Consider the following 19,344-nt stretch of genomic DNA (forward strand, 5'->3'; position numbering starts at 1 on the left):
TCAGATACCACAGTTTACTTTTCTCATCGTGCAGTCAGGTCAACTGTCAGACAGAGAGACAGACAGAGACCGAGAGAGCCCGAGACCGAGAGGACTGACTCTGTGCACTGTCTCTCACACACATGCACTCTCTCTCTCTCTCTCTCTCTCTCTCTCTCATATACACACACATACACTTTCTCTCTCTCTCTCTCATATACACACACACACACACACTTTCTCTCTCTCTATCACACACACACATGCACTCACTCACTCTCTTTCTCTTTCTCTTGCTCTCACACACGCATACACACACATACTCTCTCTCTTTCTGTCTCTCTCTCTCACACACACATACTCACTCTCTCTCTCTCTCTCTCTCTCTCTCTCTCTCTCTCTCTCTCTCTCTCTCTCTCTCTCTCTCTCTCCCTCAGCTGCATTATTGATGTGTATAGTGAGATTAGTCAGTACAAGCAGCTGAAGTGCCATTGATGCCTAATTAGACAGTTGACCTATCAGACATGCACCAGTTTTAAACTTTCATATATGCCACATATCCATATGTCATTTATCGACCTGCATGACAGAAGCTTTACCTATAAAAAAAATTTAGTTGTTTGTGAAAATGAAATACTAACGAATGAGCTTGAATTCACTTTTACATCGGCTGTCAGTTTTTGCATATCTCTGATATCATGACCTAATGTTATTAAAGTCATTCACTACAAACACAGCAACATGACATTTCAGTGTGAATTTTATTCAAAGTCATATTTTTTGTCATATTTGTTTATTACCGTGTAATCTTTAGATTAGAAAAAACACTTCCAGGCCACTTTAATAGGAATTCCTGCATGTCATGTTCACATTAATGTTCATATCAGTCATCAGAACAGAGGCAAATGTCATCTCAGTGACTCTGACTGAGATAGTTAGAGATCAGATAGAGATCGATGCTCTCTTGGCATTTTCACACACAACAGTCTCTAGATTTTATACAGACAAATTAAAATATCCAGTGAGCATCAGTTCTGGGGGTAGAAATGCCTTAAAGAGTGCAATGAGCTGTAATTAAGGCTACTGGAACTCAAATGACCACTCTTTACAGATGCAGAAAAGCATCCCTGACTGAATGAGCTGTGGTGTTAATAACGTGCAGGAGTTTATGTCGTTCAGTTATTTCGTACTGTGAGCATTTAAAGAATTTTTTTTACTGTAAATAAATGTACATATTTTCAGAGAGTTAAAAAAAATGGAATAAATGATTATTTTCGATCAGATAACACTCATAATAAGAAATTGAGCTTTGCCTGTTGTATAAAAACCATATGAAAGTGAGATGCAGTCTGGCTCTTGTGTATTCTTGTCTACTGTTCCAAGCATGTCTGTGCTCTCTCTGCTTTCTCCGTATCGACATGCTCAACACTTTAAACTGCATTATAATAAATTTTCCCTGTCTCAGCTGATGAAGTGGTGGTTCTGGCCCTGACCCCCTAACGGAAACCCAGGCTGTGTGTGTTTCTCTTCTGTTTGGGCCGTTGCTAAGTCAAGCGCATGCTCTTTAAATTAATCAGTCTCTCCTTCATCCAACCCTCCCACCCCCAGAAAGCCCCCACTACTACCACCCTCCCTTTTCCCACCAAAGTATCGCTCGTGGCTTCAGCATGTCGGCAAGCTCTGACGTAGTCATTCACAGGGACTTCAGCAGCAGCTGGCCCCCTTTATGACTATAAATATCCTACAGTACATTCCTGAGGCACGGCCGTGCTACGAGGCTTATCCCCCTGCCGCATCGCATGTAGGGACCGAGAGCAGGCCCGGTTTTCCAAACTCACTAAATACCAGACACGGATGGACATTCCTGTTTATTAAGACCGCAATGCAACAAGAGAAAAATATGGCGTGTGTGTGTGTGTGTGTGTCTGTGTGGTGAGGGAGGGAGGGAGAAAGGAATGTGTGGATTGAGGAGTGGAGGTGGGCAAAGGAGAATGAGATGAGGGAAAATAAATTCAACACAGCTGAACTCATTTGTGAAGTAATGCATAAATAATCATATAAAAATAATTTGAGAGACAACAAGACACAGGAAGGCAGGAAGGGAGAGAAACACGGGAAGGGAGAAAGAAAGAGAGAGAGACACAGGAAGGGAGAAAGAGAGAGACACACACAGGAAGGGAGAAAGAGAGAGAGACACACACACACAGGAAGGGAGAAAGAGAGAGACACACACAGGAAGGGAGAAAGAGAGAGAGACACACACACACAGGAGGGGAGAAAGAGAGAGAGACACACACACACAAGGAAAGGAGAAAGAGAGAGACACACACACAAGGAAGGGAGAAAGAGAGAGACACACACACAAGGAAGGGAGAAAGAGAGAGAGACACACATGCACACAGGAAGGGAGAAGGAGAGAGACATGCACACAGGAAGGGAGAAGGAGAGAGAGACACACACACCGGAAGGGAGAAGGAGAGAGACACAGGAATGGGGAGTGCAACACACACAGGGGAAGAGAGAGACTGGAAGGAAGGGAGACGTACAAGAAGAGAGAGTGTGACCCACACAGGAAGGGAGAGAGAGAAGATGGAGGAAAGCCAGTGTTGACACACACACACACAGCTGAAGTGCAAACTAAACGCGTGTTGAAATTACAACACGTTTTCCTGAGCAGCTGTTTGGTCTGAGGTTCCCTCCTTTTGTGTCAGTCCTGAATAGAAAGTGCTTGCGTGATGAACATTGTCAGTGCTGTGAGGTCGCACGTGTCACCCTGGGTTTCGCTTCCTCTGTAGATTTGCTGTTTTTTTTACTCCATATGATTTGCCTGCTGAATGATTCATTGCTCAATAAAACAGAAGTGAAATCTGGTTCCTGCTTTCAGATATAATTGTTCTAATGATGATCACTCTGACTTCTACATATACCTCACTTTTACCTTCTTATGTCAATTATTTTGTAGCAAACGATTTTAATTTGTCTTTTTTTTATTTTTAACTAAAATCGGTGAAATTCTTTCTTTCTGTCCTAATGGAAGTATGTTAAACTTAAGCACTTGCACACTTGATGAAGTGGCAAAGAAATGATCTGTTTTATAAACTTTATCTAGTCCTGATTTTAAAACAAATAATTAAATAAAAAAAGTATGCTGTAGAAGTTTCAGGCATCTTGAATTAAATTCGTGTCAAATCCTGAGAATCGTTCTAATCGTATTTCTATTTCATTTATTACATATTTATTTCATTAGAAGTTTAAGACCCAGCTATGTGAATGTTTGTTAGTTTTGTAAAATTGTTGCTTGTTCACGTAGAATGCTAACAGTTTGATCTGTATAAAGAAAAAGGAAAGATCACACCGAGAGGTTTAAGAGGTGTTTCTATCTCACCACTGGCAAAAAAAAATGGAGCAGAGATATGGGTTGAGTCTTCAAGAGCACACAATATAAAGATAAATGTTACTTTACGGTGTACTTGACTGCTTCTGTTCTGCTCTGTTCTTCTTTTTCCAGCTATATTGAATCCCAAAAACCCAAAAGAAGCACCAAAGTCCTTCAGCTTTGACTACTCGTACTGGTCTCACACCACGGTAATTTCTCATTTCATGACCCTTCTCTTTCTTCTCCATCAGTGCAGACTGTAAGAGCAATTCATCTTCATCCTTGATAACTTTCACGCTAACGTGTGCTTTATATCCTCTGGTTCTAGCCGGACGACCCCTGCTTCGCATCCCAGAGCCAGGTGTACAATGACATCGGGGAGGAGATGCTGCAACACGCCTTCGAAGGCTATAACGTCTGCATCTTTGCTTACGGCCAGACCGGTGCTGGCAAATCTTACACGATGATGGGAAAGCAGGAGGATGGACAGGAAGGCATCATCCCTCAGGTCTGTATGGATCGGCTTCTTATCCGAGCGTAATGAAAGGAGGGAATAGGACAATAGAGGTGAATGAGTCAGGTTTATCTGTGCAGCAAGTGTAGCCTGAAGACATTAAGGAATTAAGCTCTGTGTCTCGAGCATCCAGCAGTTTGAGTTATTTGTGTGCTTTATCGATCAGTCTCTCCACGCTGCCTAATGCACCATCCTCATCCCTCCTCCTTTTCCCTTGCAGCTCTGCAAAGAACTCTTTGAGAAAATCAATGACAACAACAATGAGGATATCTCTTATTCAGTGGAGGTGAGTGACGCATGTCTCCTACAAACATCCCTAAAATTACCTGGTAGGACGTGTCATTGAAATTTGACTTCCTGCCTGACTCTACAAAAAAAAAAAAGAGCCCATGTTAAGAAAATAACAGTCCTACCGCGAGAAATAAAGACACAACAGTTCAGCGGACTGGTGTCACATTTCCTCCTTGCTTTGGGTCCAACCTCGGATGCACCATGACATGCACATGCACCACGAGTAGGATTACTCGGTTACTGAAGACGAATGGCAGAATGAAAAAGCAAAGAAAGCAACGAAAGTGTGAAATGAATCAAAAAGCAGTAACCGATAGGCCAATAGTTTTGCATCCATGTCGGCTATGATTTGAAGTTCAATGCCCTTTTTCTAAATAAACCTTTCTTGCTGAATCTTACTGGATATTTTCATTCAGTAAAAACAAAAGAATAAATTTATTGCCACAAGTCTGTTAGAAACCCAACAGTGTCCTGACTAATCTTCAGTGTAGAGTTTTTGCAAACTCAATCTGAGTATCTACATTCATAAAACAGGCAAAAAATTTTTATTTTCGGCCTCCGGTAAAGTCTTTGTCTGTGTATAGGTGGCATACATGGAAATTTACTGTGAGCGAGTGAGAGACCTGCTGAATCCCAAGAACAAGGGGAACCTACGTGTAAGGGAACATCCTCTGCTCGGACCGTATGTCGAAGACCTGTCCAAATTGGCTGTGACCTGTTATACGGACATCGCCGACCTCATGGACGCCGGTAACAAGGCCAGGTGAGAACGACAGCACTACTTTGAAACATTATTCCCGTTGTTCGATTTCGTTGAGGTAAAGAAATCGATGTCAAAGCGTCAGTGTAGTTGATAGAACGTGTCTGGGAACATTTCTCTGGGATGTATCGTTAGCATGGGCACGTTAAGTAAGTAGCATTTCTCGAACGGAAGGCTGTGAATTTCAGTGGGACATGCGGTGAGTGTTTTGTCTTGAAAAAGATCGCGTTATCTTTAATACTAATCCCACTGATGACTGGTGTTTTTCAGGTATTGGTTCTAGGTGCATTAGTATCCTTTGCTATATCCACAACCTAATACTAGTCCACCAGGTTCATGAGCTCTGTTACACTGCAAATAAAAGACTTAGTATATGTTATTTAAACCTATTTTAATTAAAACTCTCACCTTTTTTTTAACATTTATTTCTATAGATTTCTATAAGCATATTTATCTGCCAAAGGAATGTATAATAGTATCTATAGAATAATCTTAATATACAGTAATCCATAATATAAATATCTTCTGTGTTATTAAGTGGGGTTTAGTTCTCACCGTCCCTCGACTCCTTTCTTCTCTCTAGGACTGTTGCTGCCACCAACATGAACGAGACCAGCAGCCGCTCGCATGCCGTATTCACCATCGTCTTCACGCAAAGGAAGCATGACAACGAGACGGATCTGTCCACAGAAAAGGTCAGAACCGTCACTTCGACCTACGAAAGCGCACTTGCCGAGGTTGTCTCTGCAGGGAGCGAGAGACGTCCAGCTAGGCCTGTTTGGAGCTTATTGTGTGATGGCTGGAAGCACAAAAGCACCTCTGTTGTGTCGGTGCATACTGTAGCCATTGTGTACTGTCACTGCATTAGTTTTTACTACACAGGCTGCACTTAAACTTGAGATTTAGCCATGTAAACTACGACGGTGATAGATAGGTGTAGTTTGGCTTACGAGAAAGCAAATCTGTCCTACACTTGGATGATCTGATGACCATTTGAATTCACATGAAAACAAAAAGAGTTTGATTATAAAAGATCAGGAAGGTACAGGCTCTTTATACTGTGCAATACTATGAAGACCACCTTTATTCATTCTGCTGATTTGATTTGTCTCTGAAGTATGAATATCCCTCTGATGTCCTGTTTCAGGTCAGCAAAATCAGCCTGGTGGATCTGGCAGGCAGTGAGCGTGCTGACTCAACTGGGGCCAAAGGCACACGTCTGAAGGTACGTGCTCATTATAGCGTCCTTTGCATGTGGCCCAGAATTTTACAAGCACAGATGCTGCTTTAAAGAGACACTCTGAAATAACATTGACGCATCTGTTGCAACATGTCTTCATCACTTACAGCAGTGAAGCAGGAGTTTGTAGTGCAATCATTTTAACTACGACTGCTTTTGGGAAGGGGATATATCTGGGCAAGTTTATTTAAAAAAATTTTTTTCTGGTACAGTAACTAATGCAGAAAGAATTCGTACGCTGACGGAACATTGAACGGGAAAAAAACAAAACGTGAAATTATGCCAAACTGCTGAGGTTTAAACGGAAATGTAGTTCTGTTCTCACGTACTGCTTAGAAGATTTTAAGATCCTTGTCAAGGAGCATTTCATTTATCAAATAAGTCAAACAGTTGCTCATTTCTTGCTTTACAGGAAGGTGCAAACATCAACAAATCTCTGACTACCCTAGGAAAGGTCATCTCTGCTCTAGCTGAGGTGGTCAGTATTATCAAGCATTATTATGGAGTCTATTAGTCTGGCATGGACTGTGTCTGTCTGTCTGTCTGTCTGTCTTTCCTGCCTGTCTGACTGCAGTGCTGTAAAACTGTGTGCTGTTTCTCTCCTGTGTGTTTCTTTCTCTTCTGCCAATGCTTCCCTACTCAGGATAACTGTACCAGCAAGGTAAACTGTGCTTCTGTGTTCAACCAGAATCCACTAACTCCTATTTCAGACAAGACAAACCATCAATCCCATCAATCCATGCATTGTCTAACCCTTTTTTTACCATCTTCAGTAGAGAACCTCATCCCAATAACATTCCACCATTAGTGACAAGTTTGTTTTTCGAACTTTACCATGTCAGGGGTCTAACAATTGATCTAAAAAAACACTTGAGTGGATTTTAATTGCTGTTCTTGTGAAACAGAGCAAGAAGAAAAAGAAGTCAGACTTCATTCCTTACCGAGACTCTGTTCTCACGTGGCTCCTGAGAGAAAATTTGGGTATGTGCGCTTAGCCACAGACATAAGGTTGATCCTGATTAATAAGTAAAATAATAAAACGAATAAAATAAATAAATATAAACGGCAATAATGTCATTGTTTTTTTTATTTATTTAAGTTATTAATATTATTATTGTAGGCTCTCGGTTTCTTCCGATATGTCCTGTTGATGTTTTTTTGTTTTTTGTTTTTTCTGCTAATATTAATGTTTGAAGGAAATGGATTTTTACTGCTAATTTCTTTTTGTTTCAGGTGGGAACTCGAGGACGGCTATGGTGGCTGCGCTGAGCCCTGCTGACATTAACTATGATGAAACACTGAGCACCTTGAGGTACATAAGGCTGCATTTCATCACCACCCCATGTTGGGTGCAGTGACAGGAAATTCAAGTACCACAGAATTTAAAAATGGTTTACTCATTTTCATCCAGATTCTCACAAATAATTATGTTAATTATTTCTGAATAACTATGTGTAACCTGAAAGGTACACAAACTAGCAAGGTAGCTAACTTGACTAGTATCAGTGATGAGCTAAATTGTGAATTATTTGAACAGATTTTAATATACCGTCTTATAAATCAGTGAGATGATGACAAAACAATGAAAGCAACAATATGACATATAAACAGATTTGGAAATCAAAAATATGACACATTCAGGCTAGTTTCATAGCAGTTAGCTAGCCGACTATCTGCTAACGTGTTCTGACGGTGATGAATCCTGCACAGTGGGGAAAGGGCTTAGAGTTATTTGCATATTCATGAGAAGAAACAGGTAGAGATATTCCTAGACAGACTTTACTAACTTTATTAACTATATCTTATTTGAAATTGCATGTTTAGCATTAATTAGCTGCTAAGCTCCATTTTTTTTCTTATTAATTAAGCGATAACATGAAGTATTTTTGACGCCTGAGACAGGCACGGGCTCACCGTGACCCGAGAAGTTCGGATAAGCGGTAGAAAATGAATGAATGAATGCAGTATTTTTTCCTCTCCTCTGTCGGTTTCTCTCATTTTCCATCTTCCTCTCTGTGCTTCGTGCTTCACTTCACCTCATATGTTTTTTCACACACCCACAGATACGCCGACCGAGCCAAGCAGATCAAGTGCAATGCCGTGATCAACGAAGACCCCAACGCCAAGCTGGTGCGTGAGCTGAAGGATGAAGTCACTCGCTTGAGGGACCTGCTCAGGGCCCAAGGTCTCGGGGACATCCTGGACAGTAAGTCGAAGCACATCGCTTTCAGCAAGCCACCATTACACTTGCCCATACGACAGCACAAAATGTATTATACATCTGACCAGGCTTTCTTCTATCTTCCTCACTGCTGTGATCTAATGCATTTCTTTCTCTACATTAGGGACTTTAGGCATCGACGGCTGCGGGGACGGCTACGGTGAGCTGAAAGAAACAGTGCTAATTTGCGCATGTTTGAATTTGACTTGCTGCTTTCTGCCGCCGTAGCCTGTTGCTCTGCTATGGCAAAAACACCAGTTTGACATAGTTTGTGTAGGTTTAGATGACTTTAGTTTGCGCTTTTATTTTGTTGTGTTATTTTATATAGGTTAAGTGAAGACAAAACCCTTCCAATATAACGAGAGCAGATTTTTACTAATTAGTTCAAATCCTTGCCTTTTCCATAGCTATTTCAACTGCTTTTACTTAACATTACAACATTAGTTAGACACTTCTACTCCTAAGGTGTTTACGCAGGTTTGTTTTGCATTGCCGTAGCCTTCCCTACCGCTGATGCTTAAAGTCAAAATGATCATCATACTATTCATCTATTTGGATTTAGATATTTCAGATAATTCTAATTTTGTAGGTCTTTATTATAAGCCTTCAAATTTTAAGTTCCCCCATTTTTATTCCTGATAATTTAATCCGTGAAGGATTTAAATATTTAGTGTGTCATGTCATTTGTAAAATGATAGAATTTCCTGCATGCACCTTGTAGCATAAAATCAGGTCTTTTCATCTCCCCTCCATCTTTACGGTACGTTAGTCAGACTGCCTCATCTATCACTCTTCTACTCATCCGTCAACTCTGACCTTTCACCCTTCTCCTGTTTATCCCGCTTTCCTTCAGTCAAGCCACTTGGGAATGTTTACCCTGGAAGTGAAAACAAATGTGTGTATATGTATGACCTTGCATCATCCTTTCCTCTCTTTCTCTCTCTTTCTTCTTTGCTGTTGAGAGCTTTAAGCATCGCTTCCGGCTCTCTCTGGAGTCAGACCTTTGCATGTCTATGTATATTTCTCATTTTGCCACAGCTTTAGGCACAAGGAGTTCCAGACACATTACGTGTAGCTGTGTTCAGAGCCTGGGGGAGATGTATTGGGATGATTTAGCATGCTGTCTGCATGCTGCGCACTTGCTGTTTTCCTTGTTTGACCGACAAATTGGGGTTGTGCAGTTTCAATTAAGGACTAAAAACTAATGCACATCGCCCCACCTCATGTATAAGACCTTTTGGTAATCTGTGACTTCATTCCATTATGTGTAACAGGTCCATCTCTGAGCTGTACTCTATCATTTTAAGTCATTTAGATTAGTCTGGTTTGACTGCTACTAATAAGAGGGCTAAAGTAACTCAAATAACTAATCTTTACAACCTTTGTGGGCAGAAAAACATCCCAGATGAGACATGAACTAACAACCATACCGATGTCAAGCTCACTGAGAACACATTCTGATGTGTGAAACTAAACTGAAGTTCTTGACTTATCGCTATATGAATATATACATTGTACTGATGCCATGTGATCATTGCATGAATGTCCAGATGGTCGGGTATTTACATAGGCGGTGGTGTTTACACCAGACATCACATCACGTATCCTGACTAATTTATTGCAATTGCAGTAAAGGAGATAATAGTGGAAATTTCATTTTGGCCCAAATATTCCTTTACAGTCTTATTAAACCCCGACCTTCATTACAACCCATTACATTTCTTTCTTCTTGCAGTTTTCTCCCCTTCTTTAGGTTTCTTTTATTTATCATGTAACTATCTATTACAGGTGACAGTGTTCACTCAGTGCCCTACAGGAGAAAAGGTGCATTAATTATTTAGTGTGCAGAAATACAGGTTGATTTTAGTGAGTTGCTGTGCAGTGTCAGGTTGCTCTAGTTTATAACCTTTCTAACATTTAGACATTTATCACTTATCCCTTGTCCCGCTGCTTCCATCTCCTCTCTTTGTCACTGTCTTGGTCTCATATCCTGTTTTACACACACACACACACGCGCGCGCGCGCGCACGCACTAACACACACACATCTTTTCCCTCTTTAAATAAATAAATAAATAATCCACCAGAGCTAAAAATGGAAAAAAGAAAAATCTCTTCTGGAGCTCTTGACGTTCACTAAGAGGCGTGTGCATTCAGTTGCTCAAGCTTTAAAAATGTTTTTAAAACCCAGCAGTATGTGCTAGCTGTTCAGATTGCATGAATCCTGCCCATGGAGCAGAAATCTAACGTGTTGCCGCTCAGCAGCTGTAGCACCCTGGAAGTTTCAGCAGAGAATCATTTATCACACAGGCGCTGAATAGACTGAAAAGGAGGCTGAAATCTCTCTCCAGCCCCCCAGAGAGAGGTTTCTGCAGTCCATTCTCAGTCACCTCAGATGCTCTCATGACCATTTTGTGGAGCTTTGTGGCTCAGCTCTCCAGCACTGAGAGCATGATGAGGTTCTGAATGACTGGGGTGAATGATTGTGTGTGAGTGAGTGAGAGGGTGCGTGCATGTGTGAGTGTGTGAGAGGGTGCGTGAGTGTGTGTGTGTGTGTGTGTGTGTGTGTGTGTGTGTGTGTGTGTGTGTGTGTGAGTGAGTGAGAGTGTGTGTGTGTGTGTGTGTGAGTGAGTGAGAGTGTGTGTGTGTGTGTGTGTGTGTGAGTGAGTGAGAGTGTGTGTGTGTGTGTGTGAGTGAGTGAGAGGGTGCGTGCGTGTGTGAGTGAGTGAGAGGGTGCGTGCGTGCGTGTGTGAGAGGGTGCGTGAGTGTGTGAGAGGGTGAGTGAGAGGGTGCGTGCGTGTGTGAGTGAGTGAGAGGGTGCGTGCGTGTGTGAGTGAGTGAGAGGGTGCGTGCGTGTGCGAGTGAGTGAGAGGGTGCGTGAGTGTGTGAGTGAGTGAGTGAGTGAGAGGGTGCGTGCGTGAGTGAGTGAGAGGGTGCGTGCGTGAGTGAGTGAGAGGGTGTGTGAGTGTGTGAGAGAGTGAGAGGGTGCGTGCGTGTGCGAGTGAGTGAGAGGGTGCGTGCGTGTGCGAGTGAGTGAGAGGGTGCGTGCGTGTGCGAGTGAGTGAGAGGGTGCGTGCGTGTGCGAGTGAGTGAGAGGGTGCGTGCGTGTGCGAGTGAGTGAGAGGGTGTGTGAGTGTGTGAGAGGGTGCGTGCGTGTGTGAGTGAGTGAGAGGGTGCGTGCGTGAGTGAGTGAGAGGGTGCGTGCGTGTGTGAGAGGGTGCGTGCGTGTGTGAGAGGGTGCGTGCGTGTGTGAGAGGGTGCGTGCGTGTGTGAGAGGGTGCGTGCGTGTGTGAGAGGGTGCGTGCCTGTGTGAGAGGGTGCGTGCGTGCGTGTGCGAGTGAGTGAGAGGGTGCGTGCGTGAGAGAGTGAGTGAGAGCGTGCGTGCGTGCGTGTGTGAGTGAGTGAGAGGGTGCGTGCGTGTGTGAGAGGGTGCGTGCCTGTGTGAGAGGGTGCGAGCGTGTGTGAGTGAGTGAGAGGGTGCGTGCGTGTGTGAGTGAGTGAGAGGGTGCGTGCGTGTGCGAGTGAGTGAGAGGGTGCGTGCCTGTGTGAGTGAGTGAGAGGGTGCGTGCCTGTGTGAGTGAGTGAGAGGGTGCGTGCCTGTGTGAGTGAGTGAGAGGGTGCGTGCCTGTGTGAGAGGGTGCGTGCCTGTGTGAGAGGGTGCGTGCCTGTGTGAGAGGGTGCGTGCCTGTGTGAGAGGGTGCGTGCCTGTGTGAGAGGGTGCGTGCCTGTGTGAGAGGGTGCGTGCCTGTGTGAGAGGGTGCGTGCCTGTGTGAGAGGGTGCGTGCCTGTGTGAGAGGGTGCGTGCCTGTGTGAGAGGGTGCGTGCCTGTGTGAGAGGGTGCGTGCGTGTGTGAGAGGGTGCGTGCGTGCGTGTGTGAGTGAGTGAGAGGGTGCGTGCGTGCGTGTGTGAGTGAGTGAGAGGGTGCGTGCGTGCGTGTGTGAGTGAGTGAGAGGGTGCGTGCGTGTGCGAGTGAGTGAGAGGGTGCGTGAGTGTGTGAGTGTGTGTGTGTGTGAGAGGGTGCGTGAGTGTGTGAGTGTGTGAGAGGGTGCGTGCGTGTGTGAGAGGGTGCGTGAGTGTGTGAGTGAGTGAGAGGGTGCGTGCGTGTGTGAGTGAGTGAGAGGGTGCGTGCGTGCGTGTGTGAGTGAGTGAGAGGGTGCGTGCGTGTGTGAGAGGGTGCGTGCGTGTGTGAGAGGGTGCGTGCCTGTGTGAGAGGGTGCGTGCCTGTGTGAGAGGGTGCGAGTGAGTGAGAGGGTGCGTGCGTGTGTGAGAGGGTGCGTGCGTGTGTGAGAGGGTGCGTGCCTGTGTGAGAGGGTGCGTGCCTGTGTGAGAGGGTGCGTGCCTGTGTGAGAGGGTGCGAGTGAGTGAGAGGGTGCGTGCGTGTGTGAGTGAGTGAGAGGGTGCGTGCGTGTGTGAGTGAGTGAGAGGGTGCGTGCGTGTGTGAGTGAGTGAGAGGGTGCGTGCGTGTGTGAGTGAGTGAGAGGGTGCGTGCCTGTGTGAGTGAGTGAGAGGGTGCGTGCCTGTGTGAGTGAGTGAGAGGGTGCGTGCGTGTGTGACTGAGTGAGAGGGTGCGTGCGTGCGTGTGTGAGTGAGTGAGAGGGTGCGTGCGTGCGTGTGTGAGTGAGTGAGAGGGTGCGTGCGTGCGTGTGTGAGTGAGTGAGAGGGTGCGTGCGTGCGTGTGTGAGTGAGTGAGAGGGTGCGTGCGTGCGTGTGTGAGTGAGAGGGTGCGTGCGTGTGTGAGTGAGTGAGAGGGTGCGTGCGTGTGTGAGTGAGTGAGAGGGTGCGTGCGTGCGTGTGTGAGTGAGAGGGTGCGTGCGTGCGTGTGTGAGAGGGTGCGTGCGTGCGTGTGTGAGAGGGTGCGTGCCTGTGTGAGAGGGTGCGTGCCTGTGTGAGAGGGTGCGTGCCTGTGTGAGAGGGTGCGTGCCTGTGTGAGAGGGTGCGTGCCTGTGTGAGAGGGTGCGTGCGTGTGTGAGAGGGTGCGTGCCTGTGTGAGAGGGTGCGTGAGTGTGTGAGAGGGTGCGTGCGTGTGTGAGTGAGTGAGAGGGTGCGTGCGTGCGTGTGTGAGTGAGTGAGAGGGTGCGTGCGTGCGTGTGTGAGTGAGTGAGAGGGTGCGTGCGTGTGTGAGTGAGTGAGAGGGTGCGTGCGTGTGCGAGTGAGTGAGAGGGTGCGTGAGTGTGTGAGTGTGTGAGTGTGTGAGAGGGTGCGTGAGTGTGTGAGTGTGTGAGAGGGTGCGTGCGTGTGTGAGTGTGTGAGAGGGTGCGTGAGTGTGTGAGTGTGTGAGTGTGTGAGTGTGTGAGAGGGTGCGTGAGTGTGTGAGAGGGTGCGTGCGTGAGAGGGTGCGTGTGTGTGTGTGTGAGAGGGTGCGTGTGTGTGTGAGTGAGGGTACATGTGTGAGTGCGTGAGAGGGTGTGAGTTAAAAAAGCCTGCTGAATCACAGTTTGGAACTGCAGCATGTATTTTCATACACCCCCCTTCCCCTTCCCCTTTCCCTTCCTCCTTTCTTTTCTGTTCCAGTCTCTTTGGCCTCTGTCCTGCTTTCTTCACTTCATATTTCTCCTCTTCTGAAGTAAAAGTGGTTTTCACACAGGTTCAGAACATCAATTTAAATATAATCAGTTTTCCCCTGGTTTCTTCACCTCCTCAGTACTGTTTGAGTAATTCCCATTTCACCAAGCCATGCATTCTTTCCATCAGATTTCCACGTCTGTATTTATACTTAATGTATTTATTATGATTATCAGTTAAGGTTCATTTAACGAACATTCACACATCATTCTATAGCATTTCTTGCTACATTAAAATATGACGTTTGATTCTGTAATAAATAAAAAGAATGTAATCATGGTCAGTTGTTATCAAAGGAATAAAACACTTAAGGACATCAATTGGATGTCACAATAATCACTGACAAGGTGGTGTGATGCGATAGCAGGATGTCCTGAAGTGCTTTATTCCTCTTATACAACAGCAATTTGCCAAAAATGACAAATTTATGTAATTAACAAATACAGTAATAATTTAAAGTTGATTTTTTTTGTTGTTGTTGTGAAAATGTCTAAGAAACAAGTTATAGCTTACATTATAGTAGCTATAAACAATCATTTGCTCACTAGTGTCTCTCACTCTCTCTCTCTCTCTCTCTCTCTCTCTCTCTCTAATAAGAGTTAATAAGGTAAATAAAAGCACACCTTTTCCTCGTGCCTGAAAAACAGAAAGAGTAAAGTTCTCTGTCTTGAAAAGAATAAATAATTTAATTCAAATCTTACTTACTTATATAGGTTTGTAAGGCTTATTAAATTTAACCCTTTAAATATTTGTTATGGGAACTTTAATGTAAATCAATACTATACAATATATATATATATATATATATATATATATATATATATATATATATATATATATATATATATATTACACAATTCTCTAATATTGCGTCTGTATAATTTTAATCAGATTTATACTCTACATCCAGGTAATAAAGCACTTTTTTTCAGATTTGCACTGAACAACGATTATAGACTAACTCTAATGAATTATTTATTTAATGACGTATTAAACTTGACGTACACAATATAGTTGCATCAGTTTGTAATCTATTACACAGCCATAGACCAGTGTGGAAACCACTGCTTTCTCTGCCTCATCTTTGGATCAGTGTGTTTGTTTTTGATCGTGTACTGTGAGTCTTACACTAGTCTTTCCTCCTCTTTCTTGTCCCTTCTCTCTCACTTTCTTTTCTCACTTGTCTCCACCATTTTCGCTCCTCTCTTCCTCTCATGTCCTCTGTTTTCCTCTGTGGCTCAAGACCTGAAAGATATTCACAACAGTCAGCATAGATACTTGCTTGCTTCAGAGAACCAACGGCCTGGCCATCTCTCCACAGCGCCTATGGGTTCCCTCACAGTCTCGCCGTCGTCCGGCTCTTTGTGCAGCCCAACAGGCCTGCAGTCCGTCTGCAGCATCCAGGAGCGCATCATGTCCACCCCCGGAGGAGAGGAGGCCATCGAGAGGCTTAAGGTACGTCAGTCAGCTACTAATGCTGAGAGATGTAAAAATGAGATTTCTAAAACAGAGAAATATATTTCAGTATGTTTTCCTGAACTAAGAAGTCCTGATGTTTTTATTATTTATTTTTTTTATATATTTTACCTGAGCAATTTGCCAGCAGTTACTATGTCTTGTAATTAAAGGACGACACGTACAGTACTTTCTATCCATTTATAGTTGCAGAATATCAGCATACAACAATCTTTCGCTTACATTTCTGTCTGTCTCTCTTTCAAAGTTAATAAGACAATAATAATCAGCCTACTGGATGTAGAAATGTCCACTGAGCTACTGGAACATAACTATAGCTTATAACAGAAACATCTACACTGTTATTTAAAAGAAGCTAATGTTAGTGTGGGTAAATCGGTGAAGTATCAGAGAAATAAAACACTTCGGTGATGCTGTTCTGGGGGAGGAAAAAATCCACTCTCTTTATTTATTTATTTATTTATTTATTTATTTATTTATTTATTCTTCAATAACGTTTTATTTGTTCAGTTATACAACAGCGCTGTTGGATCCTCGAGTCTTATTGTTCATACGGTGTCTATGACCGCAGGGCCAGCTGTAGTTTAAACCACGGCTTTACTTTAATATGCCTCTTTTTATTTAACGTTTCTATAGTAACAGCTAAGTCACAGACTGGTATTATGACCAATCCAGATAATTCATAATTCAAGCCTGGAGAACTGATCACATGAGACGTGTTGTGACGATAGTTTTCGCTTTCTTTGAGGAGGGGGGGGGGGGATAAAGTTTATTCAGTGTTTCTGGATAGTGTGTCCTGTATGAAGCTGTTTTCATGGCACAAGAAAGTCTTCGGGGGAACTTTGTATTAGCTGCATTTTTGTAGCCTTAAAACTTCTTGAGAGAGGAAAAGAGAAAAGCGATAAAGATAAAGTGATGAATATTTCTAACAGTAATGACATAAATGAAGATGAATTAAAATGGATTCATGAGCATGATGTGCTTTGCCTTTATAAAACATGGGCAAATGATTCTAAATTTTGTTTTTTGTTTTGTTTTTGTTTACACTTTTTATTTTTTACTTTTTGCTAGCATAGTCTTTGCAAACCCAGTGATTGTGATGTATATAGCGATCATGAAGCTAAGGGATACTTTGCTTTACCTTGTAGAGATCTAGGAAAACAGGCACAAAGTTCAGTCTATGAATGTCCTTTTAGCTCTAATCTGATTTTAAAAAGGCTTCTGGCTATAAGGTTTGTTTACTGTGTTGCCATGATGAATATTTCCACTGAATGAGGTTAGAAGCAGTTCAATGGAAGACACGTGGCTAGCGAGCACTGCTCTAGGCGTCTCCTGATCCCGCAGCCTACCCGGACCTGACTACTTCATGAGCTCATGAGATTTATTCCTTATGTTCTGCTGCTGATAATTGGTAACACTAGACAGGTCTGAGGGATTTTATCCTTCGCTGGGATGTTGAGCTGGCAATCTGACGATTTTAGAGATTAAAATTCTCGCAGAGGAACTGTGGCGATGCCGTCTGTTTTATCCACGCACGAATAACTGAACGCGCAGGTGATTGACGGTTGTTATTTTTAACACAAGGCGAACATGAGCGTCTTGTCACCTTCCTCCTATTAGCGTCGGACGTGTAAGACGTCACCCTCCTGCGTGGTCTCCATCTCTTTTCTCTCTAGCTCTCGCTCTTATTCGCTTGCTCACACTCTCACTACTGAGTTAGAGCATCTTACCTTCCGGAGCTGTAGTTTCCATGGTTACAGCCACGGCCCGCACTTTTATGTCATCCAGTGACGACAACCGCCGACGCAGTTCACAAAATCAGAAAGGAATAGTCTGTTCTTTGTGGGTATTAGGCTTAAATGGGACACGAAAAATGAGTAAAGACGTTGTTATTATTTTTATCTGTTATGTCGTATGCTGATCGTAAATATCTGCATAAATAATTAACATCATTGAGGCATAAAAATAGATTTTTCATGATCAGTGAGGATCATTTTGCATGGATCAACAGTATATCCAGTTCTTTATGATGTGGAGATAATAATTATACGGTGTTTGATTATATAAGAAATATATGACGCACAAAGTGTTTTAACAGTCAACATTTTACACATAACACTGTTGAAAGAAAACAAAACAGTGCTGCTTGGAGAACAACAGATGGCTTGGGTGTTCACCCTTTAGGAAGGATTTTGACTGGGAGCTTAGACTGTAAACTTCCTGTGTTTTAAACCAGATGGTCAGTTCTTCCTCTTTACGTGGGACAATAAGCAGAGACACAATAAAGAATCCAGAGAATAAGCTGGATTTAAAAATAGAGCTTTAGTCTAGCTTATTTTCTGCTCCGTACCCCAGTTAGGTTTATATACTATAGTACTCAAACTGTAGAGCAGTTAGTGAATGAATGGGGGGCATAGAAGCCTTTATTATTACCACATATACATTACATTACAGCACATATCCCAACTGAGGAGGTTTGGGTCGGAGCACAGAGGCAGCTATGATACAGCGCCCCTGGATTGTTCCTCCGATCAACAACCCAGAGATTTAACCACCACTGTCCCTACAAAGTTATATAGTTAGTCAAAGCGTGAAAGCATGTCTTACTTGGTATTTTGAAAAAAAAAAAAGTAATAATTATGTCTGAAGCTTTTTGATCTTTCATAATGGACAGACCCGTGTGTGTGTGTCTGTTTGTGTGTGTGTGTGTGTGTGTGTGTGTGTGTGTGTGTGTCTGTTTGTGTGTGTGTCTGTTTGTGTGTGTGTCTGTTTGTGTGTGCGTGTGTGTGTGTCTGTCTCTGTGTGTGTGTCTGTCTCTGTGTGTGTGTCTGTCTCTGTGTGTGTGTCTGTCTCTGTGTGTGTGTCTGTCTCTGTGTGTGTGTCTGTCTCTGTGTGTGTGTCTGTCTCTGTGTGTGTGTCTGTCTCTGTGTGTGTGTCTGTCTCTGTGTGTGTGTCTGTTTGTGTGTGTGTGTCTGTTTGTGTGTGTGTGTCTGTTTGTGTGTGCCTGTCTCTGTGTGTGTGCCTGTCTCTGTGTGTGTGTCTGTCTCTGTGTGTGTGTGTCTGTCTCTGTGTGTGTCTGTCTCTGTGTGTGTCTGTCTCTGTGTGTGTGTCTGTCTCTGTGTGTGTGTCTGTCTCTGTGTGTGTATATGTGTGTGTTTTAAACAAATTATATAAGAATTACATCCTAGTGGCTTTGGGATTACGGCCTTTTTGTCCTTGGGTTTGACAAGTTCAGTCGATCCTCTACAAATCAATATTGTTTGATCATTTCTCATGGCAGGGTGTCTCCTGAATCCAGTGTCTGAAGTGTAAAATAAAATGAAACAAATTGATGAGCAAGTGAATTTAAACAAGCGAATAAAACCCATTTTACTCAAATCGTTCCCATTTGTTCAGTCACTTTAGTACTGTAAAGTGTATGTTTACATTCAGATGCATTATAACAATAGAAGTGATGTCAGTCCTTGCCTGTAATGGCTGACTTTGTAATGGCAAGAACATGTCTGTCTCCCCCTACAGGAGTCCGAGAAGATCATAGCGGAGCTGAATGAGACGTGGGAGGAGAAGCTGAGGAAGACTGAGGCTATCCGAATGGAGAGGTCAGTAAAGACGCCACTGAAAGAAAGCACAGTGTCCAAATAAAACCATTTAATTTAATTTAACCAATAAATTTTTGGTTATTATAATTCCACTATAATTGTTTTGCCACAACACAATTTATACCACATTGATGTTCAACTCTCGGCCCAGTTGTTGATCAGAATCTATTTTTTTGTGTTTTATATAAAAAACTATTTTTATGTTTATATATATATATATATATATATACACATACACACACACACACACACACACACACACACACACACACAAGGCATTTATCATTAATCAGCTTTATTTTATGAAATTTTTAATGATCAAGAAAA

General features: G+C 43.2%; 1 protein-coding gene across 9 annotated transcripts in view; it reads left to right on the forward strand.

Annotated features, from left to right (window-relative positions):
* kif1b (kinesin family member 1B) overlaps nucleotides 1-19,344 on the forward strand; it is a 77,033-nt gene that overhangs the window by 20,303 nt on the left and 37,386 nt on the right. For 3 of the 9 annotated variants that reach the window (XM_047807290.1, XM_047807291.1, XM_047807293.1), the window contains exons 3-17: nucleotides 3,488-3,564; nucleotides 3,684-3,863; nucleotides 4,090-4,155; nucleotides 4,745-4,923; nucleotides 5,504-5,615; nucleotides 6,068-6,145; nucleotides 6,573-6,638; nucleotides 6,804-6,821; nucleotides 7,066-7,141; nucleotides 7,394-7,472; nucleotides 8,224-8,366; nucleotides 8,506-8,541; nucleotides 10,170-10,205; nucleotides 15,186-15,397; nucleotides 18,938-19,017. In XM_047807290.1, the coding sequence (XP_047663246.1) occupies nucleotides 3,488-3,564; nucleotides 3,684-3,863; nucleotides 4,090-4,155; nucleotides 4,745-4,923; nucleotides 5,504-5,615; nucleotides 6,068-6,145; nucleotides 6,573-6,638; nucleotides 6,804-6,821; nucleotides 7,066-7,141; nucleotides 7,394-7,472; nucleotides 8,224-8,366; nucleotides 8,506-8,541; nucleotides 10,170-10,205; nucleotides 15,186-15,397; nucleotides 18,938-19,017 (1,438 nt within the window). The remainder of the gene's footprint in view (nucleotides 1-3,487; nucleotides 3,565-3,683; nucleotides 3,864-4,089; nucleotides 4,156-4,744; nucleotides 4,924-5,503; nucleotides 5,616-6,067; nucleotides 6,146-6,572; nucleotides 6,639-6,803; nucleotides 6,822-7,065; nucleotides 7,142-7,393; nucleotides 7,473-8,223; nucleotides 8,367-8,505; nucleotides 8,542-10,169; nucleotides 10,206-15,185; nucleotides 15,398-18,937; nucleotides 19,018-19,344) is intronic. The other 6 variants (XM_027170548.2, XM_027170545.2, XM_027170547.2 and 3 more) reach the window with 3 other exon arrangements.

Source organism: Tachysurus fulvidraco, chromosome 23 (genome assembly GCF_022655615.1).
Source record: "Tachysurus fulvidraco isolate hzauxx_2018 chromosome 23, HZAU_PFXX_2.0, whole genome shotgun sequence".
Lineage (NCBI taxonomy): Eukaryota > Metazoa > Chordata > Actinopteri > Siluriformes > Bagridae > Tachysurus > Tachysurus fulvidraco.